At 36.8% G+C, this 26279-nt stretch overlaps 1 protein-coding gene across 3 annotated transcripts in view; it reads left to right on the forward strand.

The window, feature by feature from the left end:
• The first annotated feature begins 121 nt into the window (after positions 1-121).
• Positions 122-26279, forward strand: part of NBN (nibrin) — a 31957-nt gene continuing 5799 nt past the window's right edge. For 2 of the 3 annotated variants that reach the window (XM_026099734.2, XM_064507767.1), the window contains exons 1-12: positions 122-284; positions 5018-5151; positions 6292-6437; positions 7794-7953; positions 9528-9631; positions 15903-16020; positions 16312-16502; positions 17593-17693; positions 20031-20172; positions 20643-20909; positions 21252-21714; positions 24897-24968. In XM_026099734.2, coding sequence (XP_025955519.2) covers positions 137-284; positions 5018-5151; positions 6292-6437; positions 7794-7953; positions 9528-9631; positions 15903-16020; positions 16312-16502; positions 17593-17693; positions 20031-20172; positions 20643-20909; positions 21252-21714; positions 24897-24968 — 2046 coding nt within the window. In that variant the 5' untranslated portion in view covers positions 122-136. Of the gene's footprint in view, positions 285-4280; positions 4563-5017; positions 5152-6291; positions 6438-7793; positions 7954-9527; positions 9632-15902; positions 16021-16311; positions 16503-17592; positions 17694-20030; positions 20173-20642; positions 20910-21251; positions 21715-24896; positions 24969-26279 lie in introns of those variants that run through there. The other variant, XM_064507765.1, reaches the window with a different exon arrangement.

A 26279-nucleotide genomic window follows, 5' to 3' on the forward strand; every position in this document is an offset into this window, starting at 1 on the left:
TAAGAAATACTGCCTGCCCCTATCTCCAAGTACAATAGGATGTTTAATTGGAATAGTCAAGGACAGGAACGGAGCAAAAGATTGGCAGTTAAATCCTACATCCCTTGCGAGGCTGGGAGCCCTGAGGGGGTGCGGCATGGGGCAGGCTGCTCAGGGCACCACTCTGCACGCATCTGGCCTTGGTGAGGCTCCCCAGCACTTCCACCTTCAGTGCTCTTACAGGGTTTTCTTAGAAGAAGACAATTCTGTTCATCGCTCCTACTGCCAAGCAAAAGGATGTTCAGGTGAGAACGTGATGCTTCAGTTTTAAAGACAAGGGTGTGCAGGTGGCATCGCGGCCGGTGCCAAGTGGGAGCTGCCTACGGGCTCCTCTGTCGTCGTAATCCTGCTAACTCCATCCTGCAGCCATAGGGCATGTGCACAGGCTGAGGCCGACGCAGTGTTACCTGGTCAGCAGCTCCTCCACGTACAATAGTCAGATCCTGTTAAGATCACTGCAACTAGCAAGGCTTCTCTCACTTCTTGGCGAGTGTTTTAGGGGATAAGGGTGTTTATTTAAGAAAAGCTGTGGCAAAACAACCTGACAGTTGGGAGTCTCAGATCTGATTGATAACACCCTTCCTGACTTGGGGGGAGATTAAGTTAAGCATATGCACAAATCACTCCCTGACAGTAGCAGAAAACAGGATCTTTGACTTTGCTGTGAAACAAGGTTTAGTGGAAAGATCTATATTCCCCTTTGTCTCATTTCTAGTTAAACACCGTCAATGGAATTCAGAAAAGACCTGAGCAGTTTATGAACATTAAACCATGGTACAGGGCATTGTTTTGAGATAACAAGACAGTTATCTCTGTTGAGAATGTAAACTGGCCAATTGCAAAGGTAATGAATGAATGATTTCCACCCTTTTGTGAAGCTTAGTTAAGTTAGACAAAAAGCATCTATAGATTCTAGAAAGCTGCAAATTTTGAGTAGAAAGGACCACATAGCCAAATCTACGCAGTATGAGAGACGATACAAAACTCAATATGAGAGACGATAAACCTATCAGTGCATCTACACTATCAACTTTTGAATTAAAGGGAAATTGAATACATAATGCTATGGAGGCTCAGAAGCATCAGAATTAAAATCATAAGGCTTAGTCATCAGCATGCTATATATAAAATGATCAAACTCAACATTCAGCATATAGAGAAAAAATGTTGATATTGTTTGTTGGTAAATTCTACAGCACTTAACAAAATAATTATTAGTCTTACATGCCATAGAGCAGCCAATGCAGCAATAGTACCAAAATACTAAGTAGTAGTTGCCACAATATCATTACAGTAATTTTTCGAATGTCTGGTAGGTGTTAAATAGTCATTATAAGTTTTAGATAGGAATATTTCAACAAAATCAGTTCAAAACACACTGAGTCTCAGGAGATATGTAATCACTGAACAAGAGGGGGAGAATAAAGGAAGGGAGTGAATGTTGTTCAAGAGATGTTGTTAAATAAATCCTACACAATTTATAAAGCTTCACTGTAATGAAGCTATCAAGTAAGGGGAAACCAGTTACAAAAGCAAATATTTTATGTGTAGAAACACAAAAACATGCCTAACATCTACCTCTGAAAGAATCATTGTATTGTCATGGTAAAAGTGAACAAGAAAATATGACCAAAAAAATTTCAGAAAGCACTTTTCAGTAACTTTCACTGCTGAGGTGCAATTCCTATATCAGACCTGTTATTTTCTGATAATGAGGAGAAAATTGTCTCAAAGACTACGAAGCAAACAAATTTTAAAAAAATGCAATATAACCTTGATGTCTCAAATAACAGTAGTAATGTTGGCCTAGCTGTCATGATAAAAAAAGTAAGTGAAGGAAGATTGCCTGCATTTTAAAAGGAAATGAAATTTGTCTGAATAAGCTATTGCTCTGCTTTACCAGTCTTACTTCAGTTTAGATGATACTCATCTGTGAATTTAGGAAGAGTTTAAGAATGGATTAACTGAACTATTAAAGCATCAAATCTCTGGCTTAAAGTAGGTCAGGAGGTTTAGAGAGGAGAAGAGGTCTGCATTTAAAAACATCTTGTAGGATAACCTGAGAAATTATAAGCCTGTAAACCTAACATCTGTAGGGGATAACAGTAATTAAACCTAGTAACACCTAGAGAAGCATGATCTGAAAATGTCTAACTAGCAGTAGTCTTCTCTAAAGGTAATAATGTCTCAATAATCTCTTACAGAAACGTCTAAGAGCTAATGAACATATGAGAATTCACAGACATAATTTTGACTTCTGAGGCTTTGACCAAGTGTCATAACAGGGCTCAGCAGACACCTGAGTCTTCACTGTAAACTTGCATCCCTACACTGCATCTGTCGCTCAAACTACATAAAGAAATACATAGCACTTGATTATAAAATTTTAAAACAGTTCAAGAGACCTTTGACACAAAAGGCTACTAAGAAAAAATCTGGTCAAGTACAGAATATCACAAACAAGGAGAAAGCAGGCATCTATAGGATACGAAGATAAGGCAGATATACATTTCTGTTATGGGCAAAATATTAATGACAGGTTACCTCAATATTCTGTTTAGATACTGTTTTGTAGCATTTACAAAGCTGTGGTACTATTCCACTGGTTGTATGCAAGTTAACCCTATAAGCCCTATGAATATCTGAAATGCCTCATTCTGCAATGGTAGTTTCTGAGCAAACAAAGTTTGGGACTCTGCTGAATTGTTTATTTATGATCTGAAAAAAGAGAACCTACAAATATTAGAGGACACAGTTACTTAGGTCCATCAGGATAAGAGAGACTGCAAGAAACTCAAAAAGCCTAGAAGGTAAACAAATGGGAAAACACAATAGCAGAAAGTAAAATAAAAATTGATAAATGCAGGGAAATGGAAATCATAAACATTATCATACAGTTTACAGGATTCATACACTTTCTTATGATCTGTCAATATGAAGTTGTGACCAGAAAAGTCAAGTGCACAGAATAAATAAGACACAGAATAATGATAATGAATAATAATATAGAGAATATGTAAGTACAGTTATCTAAAGCTGAGAAATAGCCGCATTTAGGATACACTATACATTTCTGGTCACCCTAGCTCAAAACAGAAATTGCAGAATTATGAGGGACTAAAAAACCAAGCAAAGAAGAAAACTCACATGAAATAGATTAAGGAGACTGGGACCATTTATCTTAGGTGAAGCGTGGGAGGGAAAATATAAAAAGGTACATAAGTGAGCATTTAATGACAAAGAGTACTTCAAGTCATTACACATGGAGATTAAACATTAAAATTCTACAGAAATAACATTCTTGACTGACATTTATATTTCCATGTGTTTTAAGGAAAACTTTTCCTATTAGAAATAATTTATCTTGAATTCCCCTATTCCATTTCAACTTATTTTCTGAGTTATGAATTGGCTGTGAACATACCCCGAAAGTGTCTGTTGTTTTGCAAGGATAAAGGGCAGTTACCGACATTCGTTGGTTCAGATGCAAACTGATCACCTAAAAGGAAGAAATTTCCTCTTCAACTTCCACCTAAACACAGCTGTGGACATTTGGGAATTTGGCACTCTGTTCCTTCTGAGCTGCACAACAGCAGGCGGAAACTGCCCAACCAAAACTTATGTTTGCAACCACCGATCGCACGTGTGTGACTGTTTCTGCACACATGCTCGCTCTCTCTGTGCAGGAACACTACCGGCCAACAGAAGCAGCAGATTTTCTGCACAAGTAACGTGCTGAATGGAGTTCAAAACTCTGTGAGCCTTTTCTCTTTTAATTCCAGTAAGTTTAATAAGTAAGCTTGTTCCTTTTACTTATGTAAAAGTTGCCGAGATTTTAGTTAAGAGCTAAATTTCTGTAACACTTCCTCTTCCATACCTAATGCATTTTGTCAGGAAATATTCATGGTTTGAAGCATTAGGGACTACAAGTAAGACAAAGGGAGACAACTGCCAGGGTCCGAGGGCACTAATAGACTTTAATGGCCCTAATCGGCTTCACCTGTCTCCCCCGCCCAAGGCCCAGGACCGCGTTGCGGCTCGGCCCGGGGCGTCAGGCCCTGCCGGGCAACGGTGAGGGCCGGCGGCTCCTGGTGGGGCTGGGCCGGGCCTCGCCGTCCCACAGCCCCGCGAGGGAGCAGGTCAGCCAGGGGCCGGGCCGGGCCGGCGGCCGGGCAGCCGCCAGCCGGCGGCGGCGCTGCAGAGGTAGAAGTCGGCCCCGCGCTCAGCACGGACCGCGCACGCGCGCCGGGACGCGGCTACCGCAGCCCCTCGCGCCGCGCAACGGGCGGGCCGACGCAGGGCGGGCCGACGCAGGGCGGGCCGGCGCAGGCCAGGCTCGCGGGGAGGCGGCGCGTCCCAGCGGCATCGGCGGCGCCAAGCCAGGGCCCTTCTCCTCCCTGCCCTGCTGCTGGGGCGCGGCGCGAGCTCCCGCCGCAGCGCGCGCCCCCCTCCCCCCGCCGCCGCAGCGCGCCCCCCAGCGCCGCTCTCCAGGATGTGGAAGCTGGTGCCCGCCGCAGGAGCAGGTGAGAGGGCCGATGGCGCCGCGGGCCCCCGGCCTTTCCCGCGCCCAGCCTGCGCATGAGCGGAGCCCCGTGCCCGGGCCCCGCCCTCTCCTCGCCGGGGGCTGGGGGGATCGGCGTGCACCCCGCCCGGGCGGCGGCCGGCGCTTAGGAGCCGCATGTTGGCCCGGGGCCATGTTGCGTGCTGATGTTCCGGAGCCGCAGAGGTTCATCGGGGGGTACCTGCCCTCTGAACCGCGTTAGCGAGTTGTGCGCCCCTAGACCTTGTGTTCTGGAGTAGTTATGTCATCGTCTTTTTTTCTGCATGTAAAAATTAACCTTGAAGGAGTAATAAAAAGTTAAGAAATAAAGTTCTGGACATACTGCAAACTTCTGAATGGTCCCTAAGACCTTTCGGATGTTTTGCAGGGGGTGTGTGTGTGAACTGATTATTTTTCTGTCCTTTTGCTTACTTTCAGGAGAGCCATATCGACTTTTAGTTGGTACAGAATATGTTGTCGGGCGCAAAAACTGTGCAATTTTAATTCAGGATGATCAGTCAATCAGTCGAAGCCATGCGGTTCTGACAGTGAGTCATCCTGAAACAAGCCTTGTAAGTAGCCAGCATCTTACTGCGTTATCAATGCACTGTGTGTGTGGATGACTCCGTCTACGTGACTATACAGTTTGCTTTTCATTTCAGTTTCACTGACGTTTTACGGCTGGAAGAGAACCACTGATCACCTGTTCTTTCTTAATCTTGAATTCTTCTCTAACTTGCTTGTCTGTGTTGAGAAATTTAGTGCCATCATTCCACTAATTCAGGTTCCCATTTGGGCACTCCTTCTATCCCAGAGTGAAGATCCATTAGGAATTTGTATTAAAATAATCATAGCAGAAAAATTACACAATTAAATTTCCCTGTGTAGACAAGCTTTAGGTTTCGGTTCTGGAAAATGTTTCAGTTGTCTTCTTCCAGGCATGGCTCTTGAGGTCATGTTTCACTCCCCATCGTTAATTCCATATTTGCTTACAGGATTGTGGAAATACATATGTCCCAAGCAGATGTAGCAAGCAGCACCTTACTATCACTTACATGTTGTAATTTCTGCTGACATTTTGAAGCCAGTCAGTGGGAGTTTCATTTTTGTAAATGTACATAAAATTTGAAGGAAAAATATATAAAATGTATTTGTCCTTGTTAATACAGGCAGTGGATAACTACATAGCAAAATTTCCAAAGAGCAAGCTGACCATTCTCACTGGCTTATGAACTGTTTGGAAAACATGACAGTGTCTAACCTGTTCTCAAAGCGTGCTGGTATTGCCATACTCTGCAGCTTGCAGAAAACTAGCATAATAAATAATAGCAAAATAAGGGGAACCCCTCAGTAGGCCCCATAGTTACCAAGTGACTTGGGCACATATGCCAGGGCTGAACAGTAGGTAAAAGCATCAAAAATAGGTCTCAGAGCCTTGCTAAATCATGGTAGCAAAGGCTCTGGGCTAGCCTTGCACAGCCTCCAAATATACTGCATGTAAGAAGTGCTAAAGCTCTGAAGCTAGAAATGTATGCATTTTTCTCCTCCCTTTGCAGTGGAGAAAAAAAAGATGTATAGCCAGCATCATTGTCCAAAATCTTTATTTACGGTAATATCTAGTGGGCTTTTTCTTAAGTATCGAGTGCTTTATTCTGTCATAACAGAAACCTGTTTCCGATTAACTAACAAGGCTTATTTATGCTTATTTTCAGAGCCAGTCTCTCTCAGTCCCTCTATTAACAATAAAGGATACCTCCAAGTATGGTACCTTTGTTAATGGATCAAAACTGAATGGCACTTCAAGGACTTTAGAGTCTGGTGACAGAGTCAATTTTGGAGTCTTTGAAAGCAAGTTTAGGTAAGAACTAGTTACATTGATACTAAAACACCAGTGTGAAAATTACAGCTTTCAATAGGAGTATTTTAGCACATCATGTAAATTTACGAGAAGATAATAAAAAATTCGAATTATGTGTTTTTAGAAAGCAAAGGAGATAGAGAAGTATTATTTATTTATGTTCTGCACCTGCTTCTGACATTAAAATTGTTTTATAGTAAAACAGTGGCTTTTGGGAAGATGTTGAACTGTGTACGTTGAGTGCCTTCAGACTATCTTAAGCAAAGAACAAAGTTTTAGTTAAGGAAAAATAATCCTAAAACAAACTGTTCTGAAGAAGAGAGGGAAGTGTAGGGGAGGGAGGGAGTCTTGCTGAGCTCTTGTCATCTGTTGATAATGTAACTAGATAAGAACTGAGATAGTTAGAGAATGCTTTATACAGCACTAGCCATTGAATGCTGTTACTATAACATATGCCTGCCTCCTCTTTAGTGAACACAATTTACTATTAGTTTTCAAACTTAATGTGCTAGCCAGTGCTATCCCTGCAAATATATAGCAACACTCCTTGAAGTAAAGTGGCAGGTAAGTAGCACATTTACTAAAGACCGCTAAAATCAGTATTAAAGCAACCAGAAGTTGGATTTTTTTCTGAAAATTTGACTATTATGTTACTTCTACTGCTATTATTTAATGGTAAGGCAGCATTCTTCACCACTTCTTACAATAACTTACTTTGGACATTTAGATAAACATACCTGAAATGTACACATGTCACAAAATCAAATGCATTGCGACTTTTGTACCTGAAAGATGATTTAAATCTTTTTCTGCTTTGCCAACTAAGGCAAATCAAGTCATGGGACTTGGTATGCTGTAATTCCATGTGGAAGATCTGCAAATGTAAATAGGCATATGGTCAAGAGTAAGGGCCATCAAAAGTTGCTTGAATTCACACTCTATGAAACTTCTGGTTTTTAGGTATTAATTCATTTACTTTACAAACTCTTCTGTTAAGTGTACTTTTTGCCCTTGGAAGCACACCCTTAGAAAAAATCCTCAGAAGTAGGGTTTCTTCCAATATTCCCTTCATCTCAAACCCTGCAGCTTTAATTCCAAGAAATGTCTGTCCTCTTTCTTGGGACCAAAGAATTTGGGTAGCCTCAGAAACATTTCAGACATCAAATCAAAATGCAGTTTAATTTTTCTGAATAAAAAACAGTATTTCCTTTCCTCAGGTAACTTTAAATCACAGTCCTTGATCTACGTAAGACGTATGGGGTTGTTGTGGGACAAACATAGTTAACAGTCAGCTCTGTTCACTGCAATGCTTCACTAAAACTAGGAAGACAATTCTCTTATACTTGTTCTTTGCAGAGTAGAATATGAATCTTTAGTTGTCTGCTCCTCATGTTTAGACATCGCTGGAAAAACTGCTTTGAATGAAGCCATCCAGCAGCTTGGAGGCCTTGTAATGAATGAATGGACCACTGAGTGTACTCACCTTGTAATGGTGTCAGTAAAAGTTACTGTGAAGGTATGTTGAGCTTTTGAATATTGACTGAGTTGGTTTGCAGTTTTCCCACAGATGAGAACGATTAAATTCTAGACCTGCTCAAGAATGTGTCAAAGATTCATTTGACTTTAGTTAGACAAAATTTTCCTTTAAAAAGCAATAAAGACTACTCTTTATTTTCCAAGTTTAGAAAGAGATGTATGTTGATGAGAGGTTGGAGGGAAGAGAAAATGAATAAAGCTGTTTAAATAACGGAGAGAGTAGGAAGAGGATGGAGAAAGATAAACATACATCTCTATGTTTCAAAGCGAAAATGTCATTTTTTAAATGAACTAAAAACTGAAAAGGAGTTTTGTTTGAAGACTTAGTAAGAGAAATAAGAGAAACTTACATTCTCAAAACCTTGCCTTTTTCCCCCCAATGTTGCTGTATTATTTGTAGAAAAGCCAGTCTATCAATAAAAAAAAATGTTGTTTCCTCCTCTTTTTCTTTTTTTTAATTGGCCAGTCTCGCCAATTCTATTATATTCTGCTAAGTTTCTCCACAGTTCAGTTCCAGAGCCTCTAAGTATGAAAACTGAGGGCTTTGTCAGAAGGGGTGAATCTTTTCCCACTGTGCTTCTGCTGCCTCTCCTGTGCTAGCCATACCTTTCATGCATCTACATAGTAATTGGGATGAGAGAACTCATCTAGACGAAGAAGTAACCTTGCAATGTAAAAGAACACATTTCTTGATCAAGTTGTATGCACGTTAGTGCCAGCCCAATGAGGGGACTGAGAATAAGCCCTGGGGTGGTAAAAGAATGAAATCACCTTTTTTTGGTGAGAACCCACGTGACTCTGCTTATTTGACTATGGAGCTTCACTTCACACCCAAATTAATAGAATCACTCCAAATAGCATTGTTGTACGTCTCTAAAAGAAAATCGCCTAATTAGGTAGTATTTACTTAATTTTTAGTCTGTATTTTCATAACCATTCTAATTATTTTCTGAGTGTAAGGTTTGATGCTCACTGGGTTGTCATTTCTACCAGTGTTTTTTTGTTTTTCAACAAAGGACAGATTTCTTACTAGTCTTCTCATTTCTCCATGTCTTCCTTTTCTCTTTGTTTTTTATGTTATGTTACAAACAGGTTAAAGGAGGCACACTTTATTTTGGGAGGAAAGTCTAGCCTTTCAAATTTCCAGTTCACTTGCTATACTCAGTATAATTACGTGCAAATTGGATATTAATGCTTATTTAGCCACTGTTTGATTTCTAAATACTCTTTCTCATAAGCTGTTATGTAGAACTTTTCTGTGCCCTCCCTGCCAAAGAACATATTGGCATTGTTTTGTGGTTTGGAGCTTTAGCTCTCTTTTTGAAGACTGTTGATTTTAATCAGTTGGCTTATTCATTTTCATAACTTTGGTCAACGCAGCAATTAAAAAATAGATTGTTAAAAGCAAAATTACCATGTTTCTTGACAGCAAAGTCAAAGTTGTATTCATTTGTGCAACATTTTCCACATTTGAGAACTTATAAAGCTAATGTCAGTTGAAGCATATTCTAGATGAGTCTTTCAGTGCATTAAATATATTTTTCGTCTTTTCAGACTATATGTGCTTTGATTTGTTGTCGACCAATTATAAAACCAGAGTTTTTTGTTGAATTAATCAAAGCTATTCAGTCCAGACAACAGTTGCCAGCTCCTGAAAAGTAAGTATTAAATTTTCAGTGTCACAGAATTAAATTTATGGGAATTAAATTATCAAATAATTATATGTTTATCTGTTCAAATTTGACAAAGTATATGAACTGCAATAATTTTAGTTGCAGAAGAATGCTTAATATGAAACACATTTTAATATTCTGGCAATCTTGCTTTCATCTCTAGAATTTGTTTATAAATGTGTGTGTGTGTAAATATATATATATATATATATATAAAAGTAGGCGCTTGGTACTTATTATATGTGTAGACATGTTACTAGCTCTGCATAGGAATTTGTTTTCAGAGGTTGCTACAGCAATCTATGTGGTAGTATCTTTGAAACAACCTTTAAACTCTTTTGAGTGTTGATACATTGAAAACAAGAAAATTAGATTTTTATAAAACAAATACTTATTTAAAACTTATTTCAATATGAAAACGTATTTTCCCAGTACGCTGTTAGTTTCTAATTTCTGAGTTTATTGTAAGCTTTGGTCAAGACAGAGTTAGCCTGACCATTAAATTCCTTGAAACAGCGAATTTTTTATTTTCTAGCAAGAGCTGAAGTGAGACTAATGTGCGTTGGACTTCATTATGTGAATATAAAATACTGTTTTCAGGGTTAAATTAAGTTGAAAAGGTAATTCTTGCATTGGAATAAATAAATATTGCAAAATAGCCCTTCTGGTCACTTTCTTCATGTAGACAAGTGTAAAATAATCCCATTGTTTTATGAGAGAATTTCACCTGAGCCTGTAATGCAGCCATTTTTACCATGAAGAGGGAGACTGTCTACTTTTTTTCTTCCTTTTGTTATTTTTTTGTATGAACACATGATTTATGCGGGTAAGAAATTCTCATCGTGTGTTCTTTTAAAAAAGTAAATTCCATAGGTACTTGTTCTTTAATCATTTCTATTCCTTTCAAGCTTTTAAAAACATTAAAAAAATAGACAATTAGAAAGTAGAAAGCGTACTTGGCATTTGGAAAATAACAAGTGTTGAGCCCTTATGTTAGTTAGTGGGAAGAATAATTTGTGAAGTAAAATTATTTTAAATGCATTAAAGCCATTAGGATTTTTCTGGACGAATTGTTTTAATATGGTGGATACTGGATACCAGACCTTTGAGGTGGCTGAAATGAGTGGTGAGGAAGATCAGAAATAACTTTGTTGCTTTTTTATTTATATATATATGTGTATATGTATGCACATACATACGCTCTTGTATACTTACAAATCTATGTATATGCATATGCATGTCGTGACATAGAGATTTAATTAATTTTACATAATGGGTCTGATAGTAGCCATTGGTAGAATAGCTTAAAGGAGGGAGAAAAAAAGGGCAGCTAAACAAACTTCAGTGATGCACATGTGGTAATGGGAGCAGTGCTGCAGAGGATTCATATTAACCTGTAATTGTTAGATGGTAAATATATTTCACAGAACATAACAGTGCCTTGTGAGAACAATACAGATGCCAGTCTGGAGTGATTGGTAGCAAATGTTCTTTAGTTTCTAGATTCTGTTTTACAATTGCAGAGGTTTATGTAGTATATCAAACTGGTCACCTCAAGAGTTTCTCATCTTTAAAGCTCATTTGGTTTTCCACTTCAGAAAAAAGGGAGAAATTTAGTAAACTATTATTTTTCCTGCTACTTAAACTTCTGCATTGTTTTTGAAAGCATGTGAGAAGACTAACCAGAAGCTACTTAGAATCCTGTCTGGAACGCTGGACATCAGCTATAATGGCAGGTTATTTATTTATTTTAATACAGATACTACAAGCCAATGAAAGCCAGCCATTGGTTGTGTCATCTGAGATTAGCTTGTTTTAGTGATACCTACCTGTAAGGCTGCTGTTACTGTGTGGTAACACTGCTTAGGCTCTTAAAACCAGGATGGACATTGTCCATTCCTTCAGTATTAAATTCTTAAGAGCAGACAGTATAATTCAGCTGTTAAGTGCTCCCTAAAATAGAATTTGATGGATATGTTTCCCTTTTTTTAACATTTTTGTTAACTGTTAAGACCCTCAGAGGAATTGAGCTCACTAAATGTGATTGACACTAGTAGTATATCCAATATTTAGCTTTCAAAGAGATGATAGTTATGCATCTGGCAAAATGAGACAGCTGGTGTAATAAACAGATCTATATTTAAAATAATTACAGTATTTCAAATGGATGATCTTTTAAGATGTAATTTGTGGGAAGATACTTAAAATTTACTTAGCAGCTGTTTGCATTTGATTTCCAAAAATGCTTTTCAGTTTCACAGGGAATCTCTACACTGAAGCTAGAGCTGACCCAAGCTGGTACATCCACATGACACTACACAACTTGTGCCAGTACTGTTGTGGGTCTGAACTAAGAAAGACATATTGGTGTGGTAATGCCAAGTGATACTGTCAATTAAACCCTGATTAGCACTATGGAACTGAGCCCAAATTATCTTAGTGTTAAGATAATCCTAAAGTGCCAAAACATTAAAGCTTTTCGGCCTATACCAAGACTTCACAGGATTGTAAATCTGCAATTAATATAGTGAATGTGGCTTCTTATTTGAGACTTTTTATTGTGAAATACTTCACCCCAATCCTCCAGCACTTGCTGGAACCTAAAAGTTCACTAATGGCTAAGTGCAGCCCTATATGTAATGACAGGTTTTATTGCAGCAGTTCAGTGTATATGGTGCCGGGCTTTGAAAAGGTAGGAGGGTGACTTGAGCCCTTAACAGAAACTCATCATGAATCAAGATCTTTTAAATGAAAGATTGTAGACTGTAGAGGGGCTTTTCTGGATAGTGGTGTTGCTGTATTCAAAGCTTTTGGGAGAAAGTAGAAGGAGAGTTTCAGAATCACAGGATGGAAAGGGAGTATGTTCCCTTTGAGCTTAAATCAGGACTGGATGAGCATTTCAAAGGAGAATAAGGAACGGTTTTGTTGAGGGGGAGAAGGAAAAAACAAAGGCAAGATGATCATTTGAAAGTTGCTGCCAAAATTCAGAAGGATAGGTTTGAAATGTATTTCTAGGGAAAAGATAGTTGAGTTTTGAAGTAATGCAAACTACTATTTGTCCGTTTGTACTCATCCTTTTGGTTTTTAAAAATGACCCTGTCCCCCATATTTACTATAGGTTAATAACTGCCTCTGCAGGGCTCAGTATCTGTAGTCTTGTGCCCTAGTAGTGGCAGTACAGAGCAGAAACAGAGTTTGTAATCAAAGGCTGAATCTGAATACTGTTTATCTGTTTTCTATTTGACTGATCTTTACCTCTATCATGATTGTGATGATAATACTGCCAGAAATAACGTTGAGAAGTGGAAGAAGTCTTAGTGGAAGAAGTCAAATCACACTGATCAGTAACAGTTCTTGCTGGGAGATTCTCCCTAGGTTGTCTTTAACATTTTTGTTTACTGATAGAGGACCACCTCTATGTAAGACAGCATAAAAACGGAACCAGTAATACAAATCACTATGGCATAGCTTCTAGGATCAAAATTCTTGAATTTCTGTTGTTGCTAAGCAACATGAAAAAACCCAAAATCATAGACTGGCTTTTGTAAAAATGACAAAAGTATATTACCTTCATATAGATCCATTCATATGGCTTACTTGACTATGATGGCAAACTAAATAGTATTTTTTTCCAAGGTTCATCTATAGCAAAATTCATACTTCAGGACAAAGGAGTCCTATGTTATGGGCAGTATCTTAGCTTCCCTTTTTTCTTAAGGAAGCAATTAAGAGACTTACCTAAAAAGACCATATTTTCTTTCTGGCCTCTGATGCTTCAAGCAATGGATTAAAGACTTCTAGTTAATACAGTAAGATATGTTGTCAGTAGTGTATGAGATGCTCTTGAAGCTGTGTAACAAAAATTTTCAGTTACTTTTTTGTTACTAGCAGAAACTTTTCAATTGTAAGAGAGATTTTTCTTGTCTGCAAATATTTTGCAGTGCCAAGGCAATAGGAAAGTTATCTCTGTTCTCCTATTAAGACTTTTTAAAAACCTTCTATTTGTTAAAAGTTACTTGTAGATTAGATAGGGGTTTGCCAGTTGCAATTTCTAAGTTCTTTAACAATGACAGATAGAGACTTCTAATGACTAAATATTCCTTATTGCATTGTGTGTTTTAGAAAACAAACACCACCCCCTAAAAAAAATTCTTTTCTTTTCTGTCTAATGAAACTTATTCCCTTCTATATAATTACTTGGTTGGCTTGCAAAGAGGAAGGATCAATTGAAGACTGTTTCAATTGTAAATAGAATGCTTTCTTTTTTTCAGTTTGGGGGGTATTAGGCAATTCATTTGGTGAATATGCTGGCTTTTAATAGGCTGTCACATTTTGACTTGGGAAACAAACTTACTTTAATTTACTTTCTTCTGTCTGTCTGAGGGGGATGAAGAGGTATTCTTTGGAAATTATTGTTTATGTGTTATGTTTATATAAATTTATTTATATATGTATTTAAATAAATTTATATAAACATAACACAATTATTATATATAATATATATTATATATATTTATTATATAAATTTATATATTATGTTAAATGTTTATATAAGGAGTATCGTATACTCAAATTTGGTAACATAGTTATGTGGGCTTCAGGAATGTTGACTTTGGAGTGCACTGATATTCCTTACTAAAATCTGAGTTGCTTTATTCCTTAAAATTAGTGTAGTTTATAATATCTGTTTCAGTATCAGATGAAGTAATGGAAAAATATTTTTGTAACTGGACTTGAGCAGGTTGCTGAATCTCACCAAATACTCATTTTTCAAATCCTGAAGTTCATGAGGGTTACCAATTTCAGTTGTATATGTAAAGCTTTAGGAGTCGATTGAGAAAAACACAAAATAACAAAGATTATTTAAAGCTAACTCTAATATTTTAGTGCATTTTAGCCAATTATAATTGAATTGAGTATTTGAATGCAGTATAAGATTTATGTGCCTGTGCATGTGTTCAGCTTTAAGAATGCGTAATCTCTGTTTCTGAGGGGCATATTGGTGTGCTTATGGATGGTGGAACTACCTATATAATAAATCCATTTTTTTTCCAGAAACTTAAATATTTCAGCATTTCAGGGATTATGTTGCATGTTTAGAAACAGATAATCTTTGGATGATTGATTAAAAAAATTAAAAACATTTGTGCATGTATGAATATAACTTTCTGCGTTGTTGACCCCTAAATCTGGTTTGTGTGTTCAGCATCTCTTCTTTCTGCATGATAGTGTGAGAAGGACATAAAATGAGCAGTCAGAATAAAGATATGTAGATCTGCATTCATTCAGAGTACATGCATGAGCTGCTGTTTAGGCACAGAAGAGGTGTGGCTCAGTTAAAAATCTACCCACGCTCTCGCTCCTTTTTAGGATATGCCTTTACCTTGTCCCGTCCAAACTGCTGTGGTAGTGAATATGTGGCTCAAGGATCCTGTAAATAGTATCCTGAGCGAGCAGTAAAATGTCTGTCATACTCCACAGGTGTTTTTTGAGGTCAATATGCTGTCATTAACTGGAGTTGAGATCACCGTATCATTTTGCAGATAACCAGAGTTAGTCCAAAGTTATCACAGGAGAGTGTGTGAGATGTTCATTTCTGGTTTCGTGTGAATTACATGGCCAAAACTAAAGATTCAGGGTACAGTTTCACTCTTGCCTAATCTTTTCCCTAGCTGTACTCCTGGCCATTTTCTTTGTAATTGGATAAAAACAATTATGAAGCTGCAGAGTGAATCAGTTCAGTTCTCTGCTCTACCAGAAAAAGTGAATTTGTTTTCTGCCAGAGTAACAGGCTGTCATCTAGTTTGGTGGTGCACAGGGTTTTTTTGTTTTGTTTTGTTTTTGATCTGAAGGAGGGATGGCAGTCTCCGCCTGAAGGACAGAGGAAGCAAGATGACTGTTTTTGTTTGGCGTTTAGTATTAGCCAGAGTAAGTGCAGAATGAGACTGCAGTCTCATTTATCAATATCGTTAGTTGATAATGTACCGTGGTTGCTTAAAGTAGATAAGCTGGATACATTCCTGAAAGTGTTGTGCTTTTTAGCTACTGAAGTAGAAAATCTTGGTCTTAACTTAGATACTGAGAAATGAGAGGCTCTATTTCCTTTTCCAGTCTCTTAAAAAATATTTGTATAAATAGTTTTAATGGAAACAAAGAAATTATTTTACCTTTAACGCTTTCCTCTGAAATAGAAAGGAGTATTAGTCAGTATTGATGTGTAAATCTGAATTTCATAACTAATTTTCTGTTCCTGCAGCTTTTATCCCCCGGTTGATGAGCCTTCCATTGGCACTGAAAAACTGGATCTATCTGAGCATCATGAAAGGAAAAAGATATTCAGTGGAAAAACTTTCCTGTTTCTAACTGCCAAGCAGGTAATTGGGCTTTGCATTCCAGAAATATTGCAGGGGCAGTTTAGCACAGTTTCTGTTCTCTGTGGATTCATACTCATTCAGGGCTCATCAGGATATAAAGGTTTCCATATATTCACCTTTTTAGAAGAAAGTGACCCCAGTAAGACGAAGTATAGTGGGAGAAACTGAACAAACTTTTGTTAGTGCATCAGTGATGAGCATTATGCTGATAGTGTAGCATACTTCTGAGCTCACTACATTTTAATATGTTTTGTTTGTTGGTTTGTTTTTTTTTAATTGCATTCTCTTTAGCACAAGAAACTGAGTCCAGCAGTTATTCTTGGAGGAGGAGAAGCAAAATTGATGACAGAGGGAAGAAAAGAAACTTCTTTACTGGTTGCTCCTGAAGTTTGTGTTGTTGATGTTGGGCTGACAAACTCTCAGATCCCAGGATCTGAGTCTATGAGAAACTGGACTGATTCCATTCTGACTGTTCTGCAGAGGTGAAGCATTGCTCTGTCTTACTGTGATAGGGTAATTGCAGAATTTTTGTCGTGATTTAGTCATGATGTTTGCATTCTTAAAGTGTAGGATACTTAGAAAGAAGGCATGTTATTTGTTGCTTTAAGTACTTAAATAATGTAGTAACTATAATTTCTTGCAACAGGAAAGAAAGGATTTGACTGCTCTATGAGGGTTTTTCTTTTTTAAAGAGGATCCAATTCTACAAAAACTAATTGTAATGAATCTTTGTTAAAACAACAATTTTTGAAATTAGCAAGTTCTTTTTTAATTCTACTATTTAAAAGAAGTTAAAAATGAATATATTCTAAAAATTGCAGTTAGATCATGTGTGTTGACTTTGAATAAACATACATATTTATTTCACAGAAAACATGCGAAATGTCACCTTGCAGTCATGTCACTCATTTCCCTTTAAGTATATGCATATAATGTTTTTGAAAGGCAGCTTCTATTTAATAAAAATTGGATTTTTTTTAAGAGAACAGGCTATATATTCATGGCATCATAAAAATGCTACCGTCTATAATAATAAATAGTGAAAGAAAAAAAAACCCAGCTCTGTAAACCTAGTAAGTAGACGCTGTCTAGTTCCTCTGAATTTCCTATAACATATGGGGAAAAAACCACTGTGCTTATGCTGTTCTCATGGTGGTAGTGCAGAGGCATGTCTGTACTGAAATCTGTCTTGTCAGAAGTACTTGAATCTTTCACGTCACTTTTCTATTCACATATATTTTTGAATTAATGGAACACCACAGATGGTTGAATGCCCAGTTCTAAGATCAAGCAGAGAAAGATGCATCTGCCAGATTACTGAGACTAGGCAGTAGCCGTAGCAGCAAGAAACATGGTAGTTCATACTTGTGGGACATGGGTATGTCAGTGGATAAATATGCTGTCTTACTGTATTGTGGAAAATTGTAGTGTAGACTGATGTTTTTGCATAGAGAGAGAGTGGAACGTTTTGTACCGTATCATATTTGTGCCCATTTGTTACTTCATCTTTTAATCTGTACTGAGAAGCATTTGTTCTAGTGGTTTGTCTTAATATTATTTGTGTGTTAATAGCAAGGATCTAAGGGCTATTCCTGAGGCAGAAATTGGATTGGCAGTTATCTTCATGTCTACAGAAAGATACTGCAACCCTCGAAAGCAGCCTGGTGACAAAGGTAATTGGAGGAAGAATACTAAAAACTTAACAACATTGAAGAGGCAAGATTTCTGTGACTGTGCAATCCTCTTTTTCTTGTTTTGGGGGGGGAGGTTTTTTTACAAGACCACTAAAATAGAATGACACTGTATGAAAAATGTGTGCAAGTCTGAAATATAACTGAAAAGGTAACTCTTCTTTAATGGTCTTGAAATAAACTACATTGAAAACTATTTGACCTGTAGATGTAAACAAAACAGTAGAAGATCTAAAATTATCTTAAAAAGCAGACATATAGTACAACAAGGAAAGGATTATTTTGTGTGTGTGTTTTGTGAATTTTCTGAAGTTCACATTTTTAGTGGCCACAGGATCAATATCTGTGTAGTAGTACGTGAATCCTGTGCTATTCTAACTTCTATGAAATGACTGGGGTCATAAGGAAGTAAAAGATGAATGCTGGAAACTAAGAGAATAAGAAATGAATGAATTTGTAAAGGTGTGCCTTATTTGCATTAGGAGAATTCCTCTCCTGCCTCCACCCCCCTGCAAAAACAAACATAACCTTAAAATAACAATTCAGACCACTGAAACAGCATTTCCACATTTGCCGAAGTCATAGGTCGGGGGCAGACATTTCAAGCTTTGTTTTGAAGCGTATCTTGTATTTGCTAATTAATATAATAGGAATAAAAATGTGTGAGAGACAAAGTTTTTGTTTCGCTGTTCCCCTTGTCATGTTTCTTCCAAAATTGTTAGTATGTGTTCTGTTTCTATAAAATTGTGAACAGAAAATAATTTAAGATTATATACATAACTGTTGACAAAGTGTTGCATCAGGTACCAAGTCCTTAAAAAGCTTTAAAAAACTTAAATCAAATTAAGAACTTAAACTTGGAAACTTTAAGAAAAAAACAAAATAGCAAAATTTTTGCTTTTCTTATAAGAACATTATTTATTCAAAAATGTATTTCGAAGAGAGAAAGACGTACATGCAGAACTGGTAAAGCCCACAGAAATGTGTTGGTTGACTAGAATTTTTGTTTGAATACCTTTGATCTGGGCCACTGTCCATCCAGTTAATTTGAAGAACAATATAAAAGAAATTGATTCTCAAAGTAAACTTAAAGATATTGACCTGGCAGACATCCGAATAAATTAGAAATGCTGATTGTTGTTTCCTGTTAGATGATTCAATTGGATAAAAATTAAATTGATTGTTTCAATTGCATAAAAAGGTCGTATAGCAGGCTTCTAAGTTAAGTATGCTTACAGTTTATTTTCTAAAAGAAAACAAATTATAGAGTTTGGAGGTTATCAAGAACCTCTGTGTATGTGTGTTAAAAATCAAAGGGGCTGTAAACAAGACCTCTTCCTTTGATCTTGTCTCACAACAATGAATAGCAAAATGTGCAAGATGTAGTAGCTCAAGAAGGAGACCTGAGAGGGTCTATAGTTTATTCAGTGTACAGTGTTAACAAACAAGAATGAATTTTAGAATGTATAAATAATGGATTATAAAAATAATGAAATCGTCATAGAAACCCTCAGAATTGGGTATAGGAAAAATGTATGTGGCTGAAATGGGTGGCAATTAAAAATACATATCTAGAAGCATGGTGAGACATGTGAAAATAGTGAAGGATAGTGTCCTTTGACTTAAAGAAGCCATAATTACATGAAGGCAAGGAGGAGTGCAAACACGGTATAAAAGAAGCTGTATAGGCTCTTCTTCCTGTTCTACAGAGCAATAATGCGACTGACCAAACAGCAGCAAACAATGTTTTAAGGCAGTCTCTCACTATGGTGATTATAAGCAACTTGGCTGTAGAGGACATCTTATTCTAAATCAGATTTTTTTTCTTTAAGTATGAAATAGTGATACTATACTATTAGGAATAATCCCAGTTATAACTGCCACATGTTAGAGGTCATCATGAGACACTAAATGCAAACTGATAATGGATCTTGTGCTCTGTTTTGCATAAAGTATGTATTTTTCTTTTTCTTTCTCTTTTTTTTTTGTAATTAAGTCTATACTAATAAATTCCACTTTAAATTCCACTGATCCTTCATTTTTAGATCAGTAAAATGCCATAGTTAATTTAGTGCAATTTTTAACTAAAAATGAATCCCAGAATCCTGTCATTTAGAACTGTTTCTTTTTGTTTGTTTGTTTTTTTTTAATGACTGAATCTGGATGATTTCATGATTAAAACAGAGAAATAAATTGCCTGAAGACCATTTTACTAAAATTTCACCTGGTCAGTTACCAATGATGGTAATGTGATCATGCATGCAAAGAAAAACAGAATGGATAATAACCTTTTAATTTTTTGTTGTGTTGATCTTGCAGCTGCAACTAAAACTACTCCTGCATCAGCTGTTCTAGGCCCAGCCATTTCTCAGAGTTTGGCCGTGGCTGAAACCATAATGCCAGCTACTATGGATAATAGCACAGTATATGTAGCTGATACAGAGCTAGAAGAGCACACGTGGTAAGCATGAATGGAAATAGTTTCTAAGCTAATGCTTGCAAATAAAGTGAACTTGTGTGGCAGAGGAACTGTATGATTGCCATGGACAATGATGTACAGTGTCTGAAGTGACAGTTACTAAATTGCTGTCACTTGTCTGCAATGAGCTAGTTTCTGCTTTCAAGTAGAATAGATAGATTTCAAGTAGGTAACAGAAAATATCGGACAGGTCTTTTGATTCTTTCGACTACAAAAGCAGATACTGCATATCTGACTCTCAAACCTGTATTCAAAATTTTAAAGCCATTTAATGATTATTACAGTATTTTATCATAGCGTATTTTACAGTTTATGTTGTTAGCACACTTACATTGTTTATAAATATGTTCAAAGTACAGGTACAGCTTTAAGAAAATGATATTCTGCTGTATAAATCTCTGGTAGCTTCTCGTGTGCTCACTTAAATTTTTTTTTCTCTCTCTCTAATACAGTATGGAGATAGTGAAAACTCCTCAGATGGACAGAAAAAGGAAAATGGCTTTCGAGGATATAACCACTGTAAAGGAAAACCCTAGTACAAGTGGCAATGTAAATACAGGAACATTGATGTCTAGAATGAACAGAACATCTGGCTTTAGCCAAAAAAGTCATCCTCTCTCACCATGTAAATTTTCAGAAGTGGGTAAACCTAAAGAGAGTGCTTCACGTCAGCAGTGTAACTCGATTACAAATTACTTCCAGGTAGCTAGAGGGAAAAGGTATGTGGAGATGCTCTTGCTGTTACTTCTCTCACTATTGTGTTGGTGCTGTTTCTGGAAACTCATTTCAGCTCAAGAGTGTACATTTTATTCAAAACATAGACTTTTGTAAAAATATAACTATTGTAGAAATAAAAGCTTGTGCTGTACTTTATTTACTTTTTGAAAGATAATTTTTAGGTCAGTATCCTAAAATGGAGAGCTTTGTCTCAAGGTTATTTATGTTTGAATTTCACAATACAATCAGTAAAACCTTAGGAAGCTATTATGTTGCTGATAAACTTAATCATATTTAAAGATGCTTTTTTAATTCCTTTCTTTTGTAATTCCTTTCTGGCTAAGGGAAAGAACTGAAGAAGAAGGAGAAACATCTGTACCTAAATTAGCAAAATTGGAGGAAAGGTTGTCACCTCTTTCTAAGCATACTCAACCCACAGCTTCATCAGCAGAGAGCAGCGAAGCAGAACAGTGTCAAAAGGAAAACAACATGCTGGACCAAAAACCAAATTTTGCATTAGAAGACACAGGTATAAAGCTTTTGAGGGAAAGTGGCAAACCAGCAAGTGATAAAATTGACAATAATGAAAAGCATGCACCAAAGAAGAGAAAGGAGTTGGATGATTTATCTGAAGATACAGAGGCACTAGAAATTGTGTTTGGAAGCAGAGACCTAGACTGGGAAGATGAAATGGGAGGTCATGGCCAGAAATCCCAAGGCAATATACTAAAAAAAAGATGTTTGGAAGCCAAAGGAAGTAGAATTGAAGAAGTAAATGTAATGCAAAGAGAGGAGAGTAAATTACTGGTAAGTCATTTGCTCAGGCATGCCTGACCTTGGAAGTTACAACTTCATTGGAAGGATGCAAATGGATTTTTATGAAGACAAGGCTTTCTGCATACAGAAAGCTACTTTATAAAGCTTTTTTTTTTTTTTTTTTGCTTAAACCTCTCAAATCATTCTAATGTAGAAATGGATGTAACATAGATATTACCTGTGAACACTGCAGTGTTGCACCTATCTAAGTATGTTTTTTTCATTCTTCAGGACATGGTTTCTTTGTGAACTGAAAGCTGCTTGTATTCTTTTTTTTTTTTTTTTTATTTTCCTATCTTTTTGCTGAAAATAGTATAAGAGAACAGCAGAATATCTCCCTGGTCCAACAATTTAAAATATTTTTTCACCATTATATTTTTACTTACATAACCTTTCCTACATTTACTTGAGGATTCTTCTGTTGGATGCTATAGGAGTGTCCGACATCTTTCCAGTCAGAGCACCTCTGGAGGCGTCACATTAATGATTTGAATCCCTTAGGCAAGAATTTTAACAATCTTTTATGTCCGTAAAAATGAGTACCACTAAACTGTGTATACGAACAGTCTGGTAAGCTTTTGTGAAAGAATGTGTTTTTAATATTAAGCAAACAAACTAAAAAGATGGAAGGCTTCCTGTCAGGTCAGTATAGGTGCAAATCATCGGAGTATGAAACACAGTTGTACTTACTACTTGAGAAGAAGGTTTTCTTTTCTTGGACTGTTTGTATTTATTTCAGTGTCTAGAAATCGCTTATAGTAGTGAAGAACTACTGTTTTTGAAATAACTGTAGCCTTTATTTGAGTATGGCAGTTCATCTTAGCAAAACTAATAAAGTGGAGTTAAACTGATACTTTATATGTCTTGATCCAGTATACATGTATCTTACGAGTTTTGGTTTTCTCCTTTAGAAATAGGTTTCACTGACAAAGGAATTCTGTCTTAGTAAAACACTATTCTGAGAGTGTTTTTTAAATTATTTTTTACTTTAACATTCTTTCACATGCTCTCTCTGTATATTAGGCTTTGGGCTGATGCTCTAGATGGACTACACTTCTATGCACAACAGTAAATTGACTGACTGACTTTGCTAACTAACGAAGTATCTGTTTGAGAGAGTTGTTCTGAAGTTTTGTAAACATATTACTTGAAAAAGCCAAGAGCCTGGCAGCAAGATTTGACTCATATTAGCATGCTGTGCACTGAATACAGAAGTTCCAAGATTTTACGCTTTTGATTTGCACAGCTTTAACATAGCTTCAATATTATGATTTCACATTCATTCATCAGTATGCAAATAGTAAAATTTAATTTAAAGAGCTTAAAACAAATCAGAGAAAGAGAGACTAAAGAGGAAAAGAACTGTTGCATATTTTTTTCCAGTCATGGAGAGCTTTCTTGGTATTTTTAGCTTTCTTGAAATTTTTTTTTGCTTGCGTGAGTGTTTGTTCTTAAGAATAAGGTGGGGTTCTAGGAGAAACCAAGAAAACAAGGGATGCTGAATTAACAAGTAGCCACATTATTTAAAAAAACAAAAAAAGCCCCCAAACAGTTTGCAGAAGGCAGCAATGTTGAGAGCCCTAGCAAAGCAGCCTATTAAGAACAAAGAGGAGAATAAGAAAGGAGCAGCTTTAATTTCTGTTTATTTAAAACAAACAAACAAACGCTTACTGCCCAGACAGATTATTGCATAGTGTAGGCAGTGTTTACATGCTGCAGTATTTACGTGCTGTTTAATAAAGGAGTATTTTTTTTCTTTGATTTGCTTTGGATAACTTGCCATACATACAGTAAGGACTCTGTTAAAGTTGCCATATTGTTTCATGTAAACATTTGAAATTTCTAAAAGTTTGAATGTATGATTGAGTCACTGGAGTTTGCTCACCGGGGAGCAGGTGAGCATCAGCAACTGTCTGGGTGGCCTTCGCTCAGACCAGCTTAGTGCTCTTGTGTCGATACTTTAGTGGGGTTTGCTTCTGGCTACGTGTGAATTTTGAACGGTTAGTTGCATCAGTTGAGCTATAAAGGGAGCTTGCTGACCTGCAGTTGTGTTGTGTGCCTGAGCACAGAGGCAATTGGTTGTGTGGGCACTGGATACTGTGGTGTAGGTCTTTGGAACAGTCTTCAGAAATGAACACTAACGAACTTTATAACAATGTTAGTTTTTAATGTTGGTCACAGGTTAAGTTTTATCTTATAATTGTAGAGAATCTCTTTGATTCTTCCTCTTTACAGTATCAGAGAGGAAATACTATCTAAAGGACCTGACCATACTGAGGGTCTGAAATGGCTGCCAGGATCGTGTCATGGGTTTTGTTAGGGTCTAAGAAAGTTTTCTTGGTGTAACTTATTGTCAGGATTATAAAGGAAAACAAATCTGTACATTTAACTAATTTTTTTTTGAGATTAACTATGCATACTTAAAGATTTTTTTTCTTTTTGAGAAAGTCTTCTAATAGCATTGTTGATCCTGTAGCATATTTAAACCAGTTAGGTTAATAACCAGTTCAGACCTATTTTGTCAGATAAATTATATTTCCAGTGGCATAGGCAAGGAGATTTCTTGACAAAGCTCCATAGGAATAATTATATAACCCATTTTCTTCAAGTATAGGTGTACCTTGCTTAGCTAGCATGACAGAGAATGTGGGTAGATGATTCAAAATCTACGGAGTGCGTAAAGCTGATCTGATTGTTTCAGCCAGTGAAAGTAATGTAGGAAATGTAAACTTGGTTTTAAACTGTGGGAGGAAAGGCACTTGCAGAATGCTTTCCTGTCCTAGTAAAGAAATGTCCTTTTGGGCATATGTGCATTTAACATATGAAACTGAAAATGCTACTATTTATATTTGGAAGCTTTTATAGCACTTTCGGAACAGGAAAGGACTTCAAAAGTTGTAGACATGGACAAAGCTTTTGCTGCCTGTGTAAGGTAAAAACATGTGAGCAAATAACTGTGTCTTTTAGTAGGAAAAAAAAAAGCTAAGATGTGCCTAAACCCATATAATTTTAAAAATACAGTGCGGTCAGTTTTGTTACTGTCTAAATATTTATATTTATTTGAAAATGCCTAATCCATTGGAAGGAGTAGGAAGCAGTCTTATGTAATTATGACAATTGTACTTAATTCCATATATATATTTTTTTCTTTTTAACAATATTTTGTCATACAGAAAGAAGATGAACTTGGATCAGTTCCAATTTCAGAAAAGAAAACTGAGTTCAAGCAAGAGTTGCCAGTCTTGGTAAGAAACTGATCAGTTGTAACTTTAAACAGCTTTGAGAAGTGTTAACAAAACACATTAAATTTTGCTTTTAAAAGCATAATATTTGGGGATGCTATTTCAGGGTAAAGGAGGATCTAAAGATCACATTCCTTGAAATAAACCTTTGTAAATTTGAATAGTACAGTCTAACTTCTTAGCTGTCTAAGACGCAGAGAACTGTAGTTCATCTACACATCCATGTGATGATATTCATTATGGAGAGTTAAGATGACTGAAACTCCAGAAACCTAATGTAATCTTATTATCCGTTCAGTGTAGTTAATACTGGTACTGGTATTTTTGTTAGGTAACTACTTAAAGACCAGACAAGAATGGGATCTTCTTGTCTGCTCTATAGAGATCACAACTAGAATGGAAGAGATGGACCGCTGGGAAAATGTATATAACATACACTCATTAACAGTAAATAGCTGGCTAACTGTATGTTACAGGTGAGATGACTAAGAGAGGATGGAGGAGGAAAGGAGGGAAGCATAGCTGGGAATGACAGGTGAGGTGAAACAAAACTGAAATGGAAAGGTTTTGAAAGGAGAAGAGACTGGCCAGTCAACAAGGGGCAGGATAAACTCTGTTCGTGTGTGTAAAGAGAACAACCCAGGAAGGGGAAATGCTGTGCAGGTATTCCGAAGTGCAGTCAGCTCGGATTAAGGGACCATTAGTTTGCACTTTACTGTTACCTAGCTGTACTGCTTCTGTGCTGGAACTGTTTTAAGTAAAAGATAGTTTAACTGCAGTTGTGTTGCAGTACTTGTCCTCTACCACCCCACATAGATCTAGCCTCAGACAGCAAAATGGTTGTACATACTGGCTGACCTGCAAGCATTCCCATGCCACATGCAACTGCTCCATTGATCAGATCCAGCTTAATAGGCAAAAAGTTGTTTAGATGGTACTAAATTTTACATATATTACAAGGCTATACTTCAGTATACTGTTGTATATTATAACACTATACTATAATTTATAGTCTAAATGATAAATCTTTAGTCTAGATGATAAATCTCTAGTCTAGAATTGAGCTGAAGATGTTCAACCTTGTCTTCCTTAGAGTCAAATGGAGTTTCCAGTTAAGTAAGCAATCCTGATGTAACTAGTCCAAAGTAGGAGGCAGAGTGAGGGGAAAGAAGAGAGAAGTAACTCTTGGATAACAGCTTAATTGCATATAAAGGTGTGGCTTTTTTACATGGAGTTTTATGTTGATGCAAAATCCTACTTAAATGAGGAACCTTGACAGTGTGATTATTACTGTGGTTTTTAATAATCTAGTTT

The sequence above is a fragment of the Dromaius novaehollandiae genome, chromosome 2 (assembly GCF_036370855.1).
Source record: "Dromaius novaehollandiae isolate bDroNov1 chromosome 2, bDroNov1.hap1, whole genome shotgun sequence".
In the NCBI taxonomy this organism is placed as follows: Eukaryota; Metazoa; Chordata; class Aves; order Casuariiformes; family Dromaiidae; genus Dromaius; species Dromaius novaehollandiae.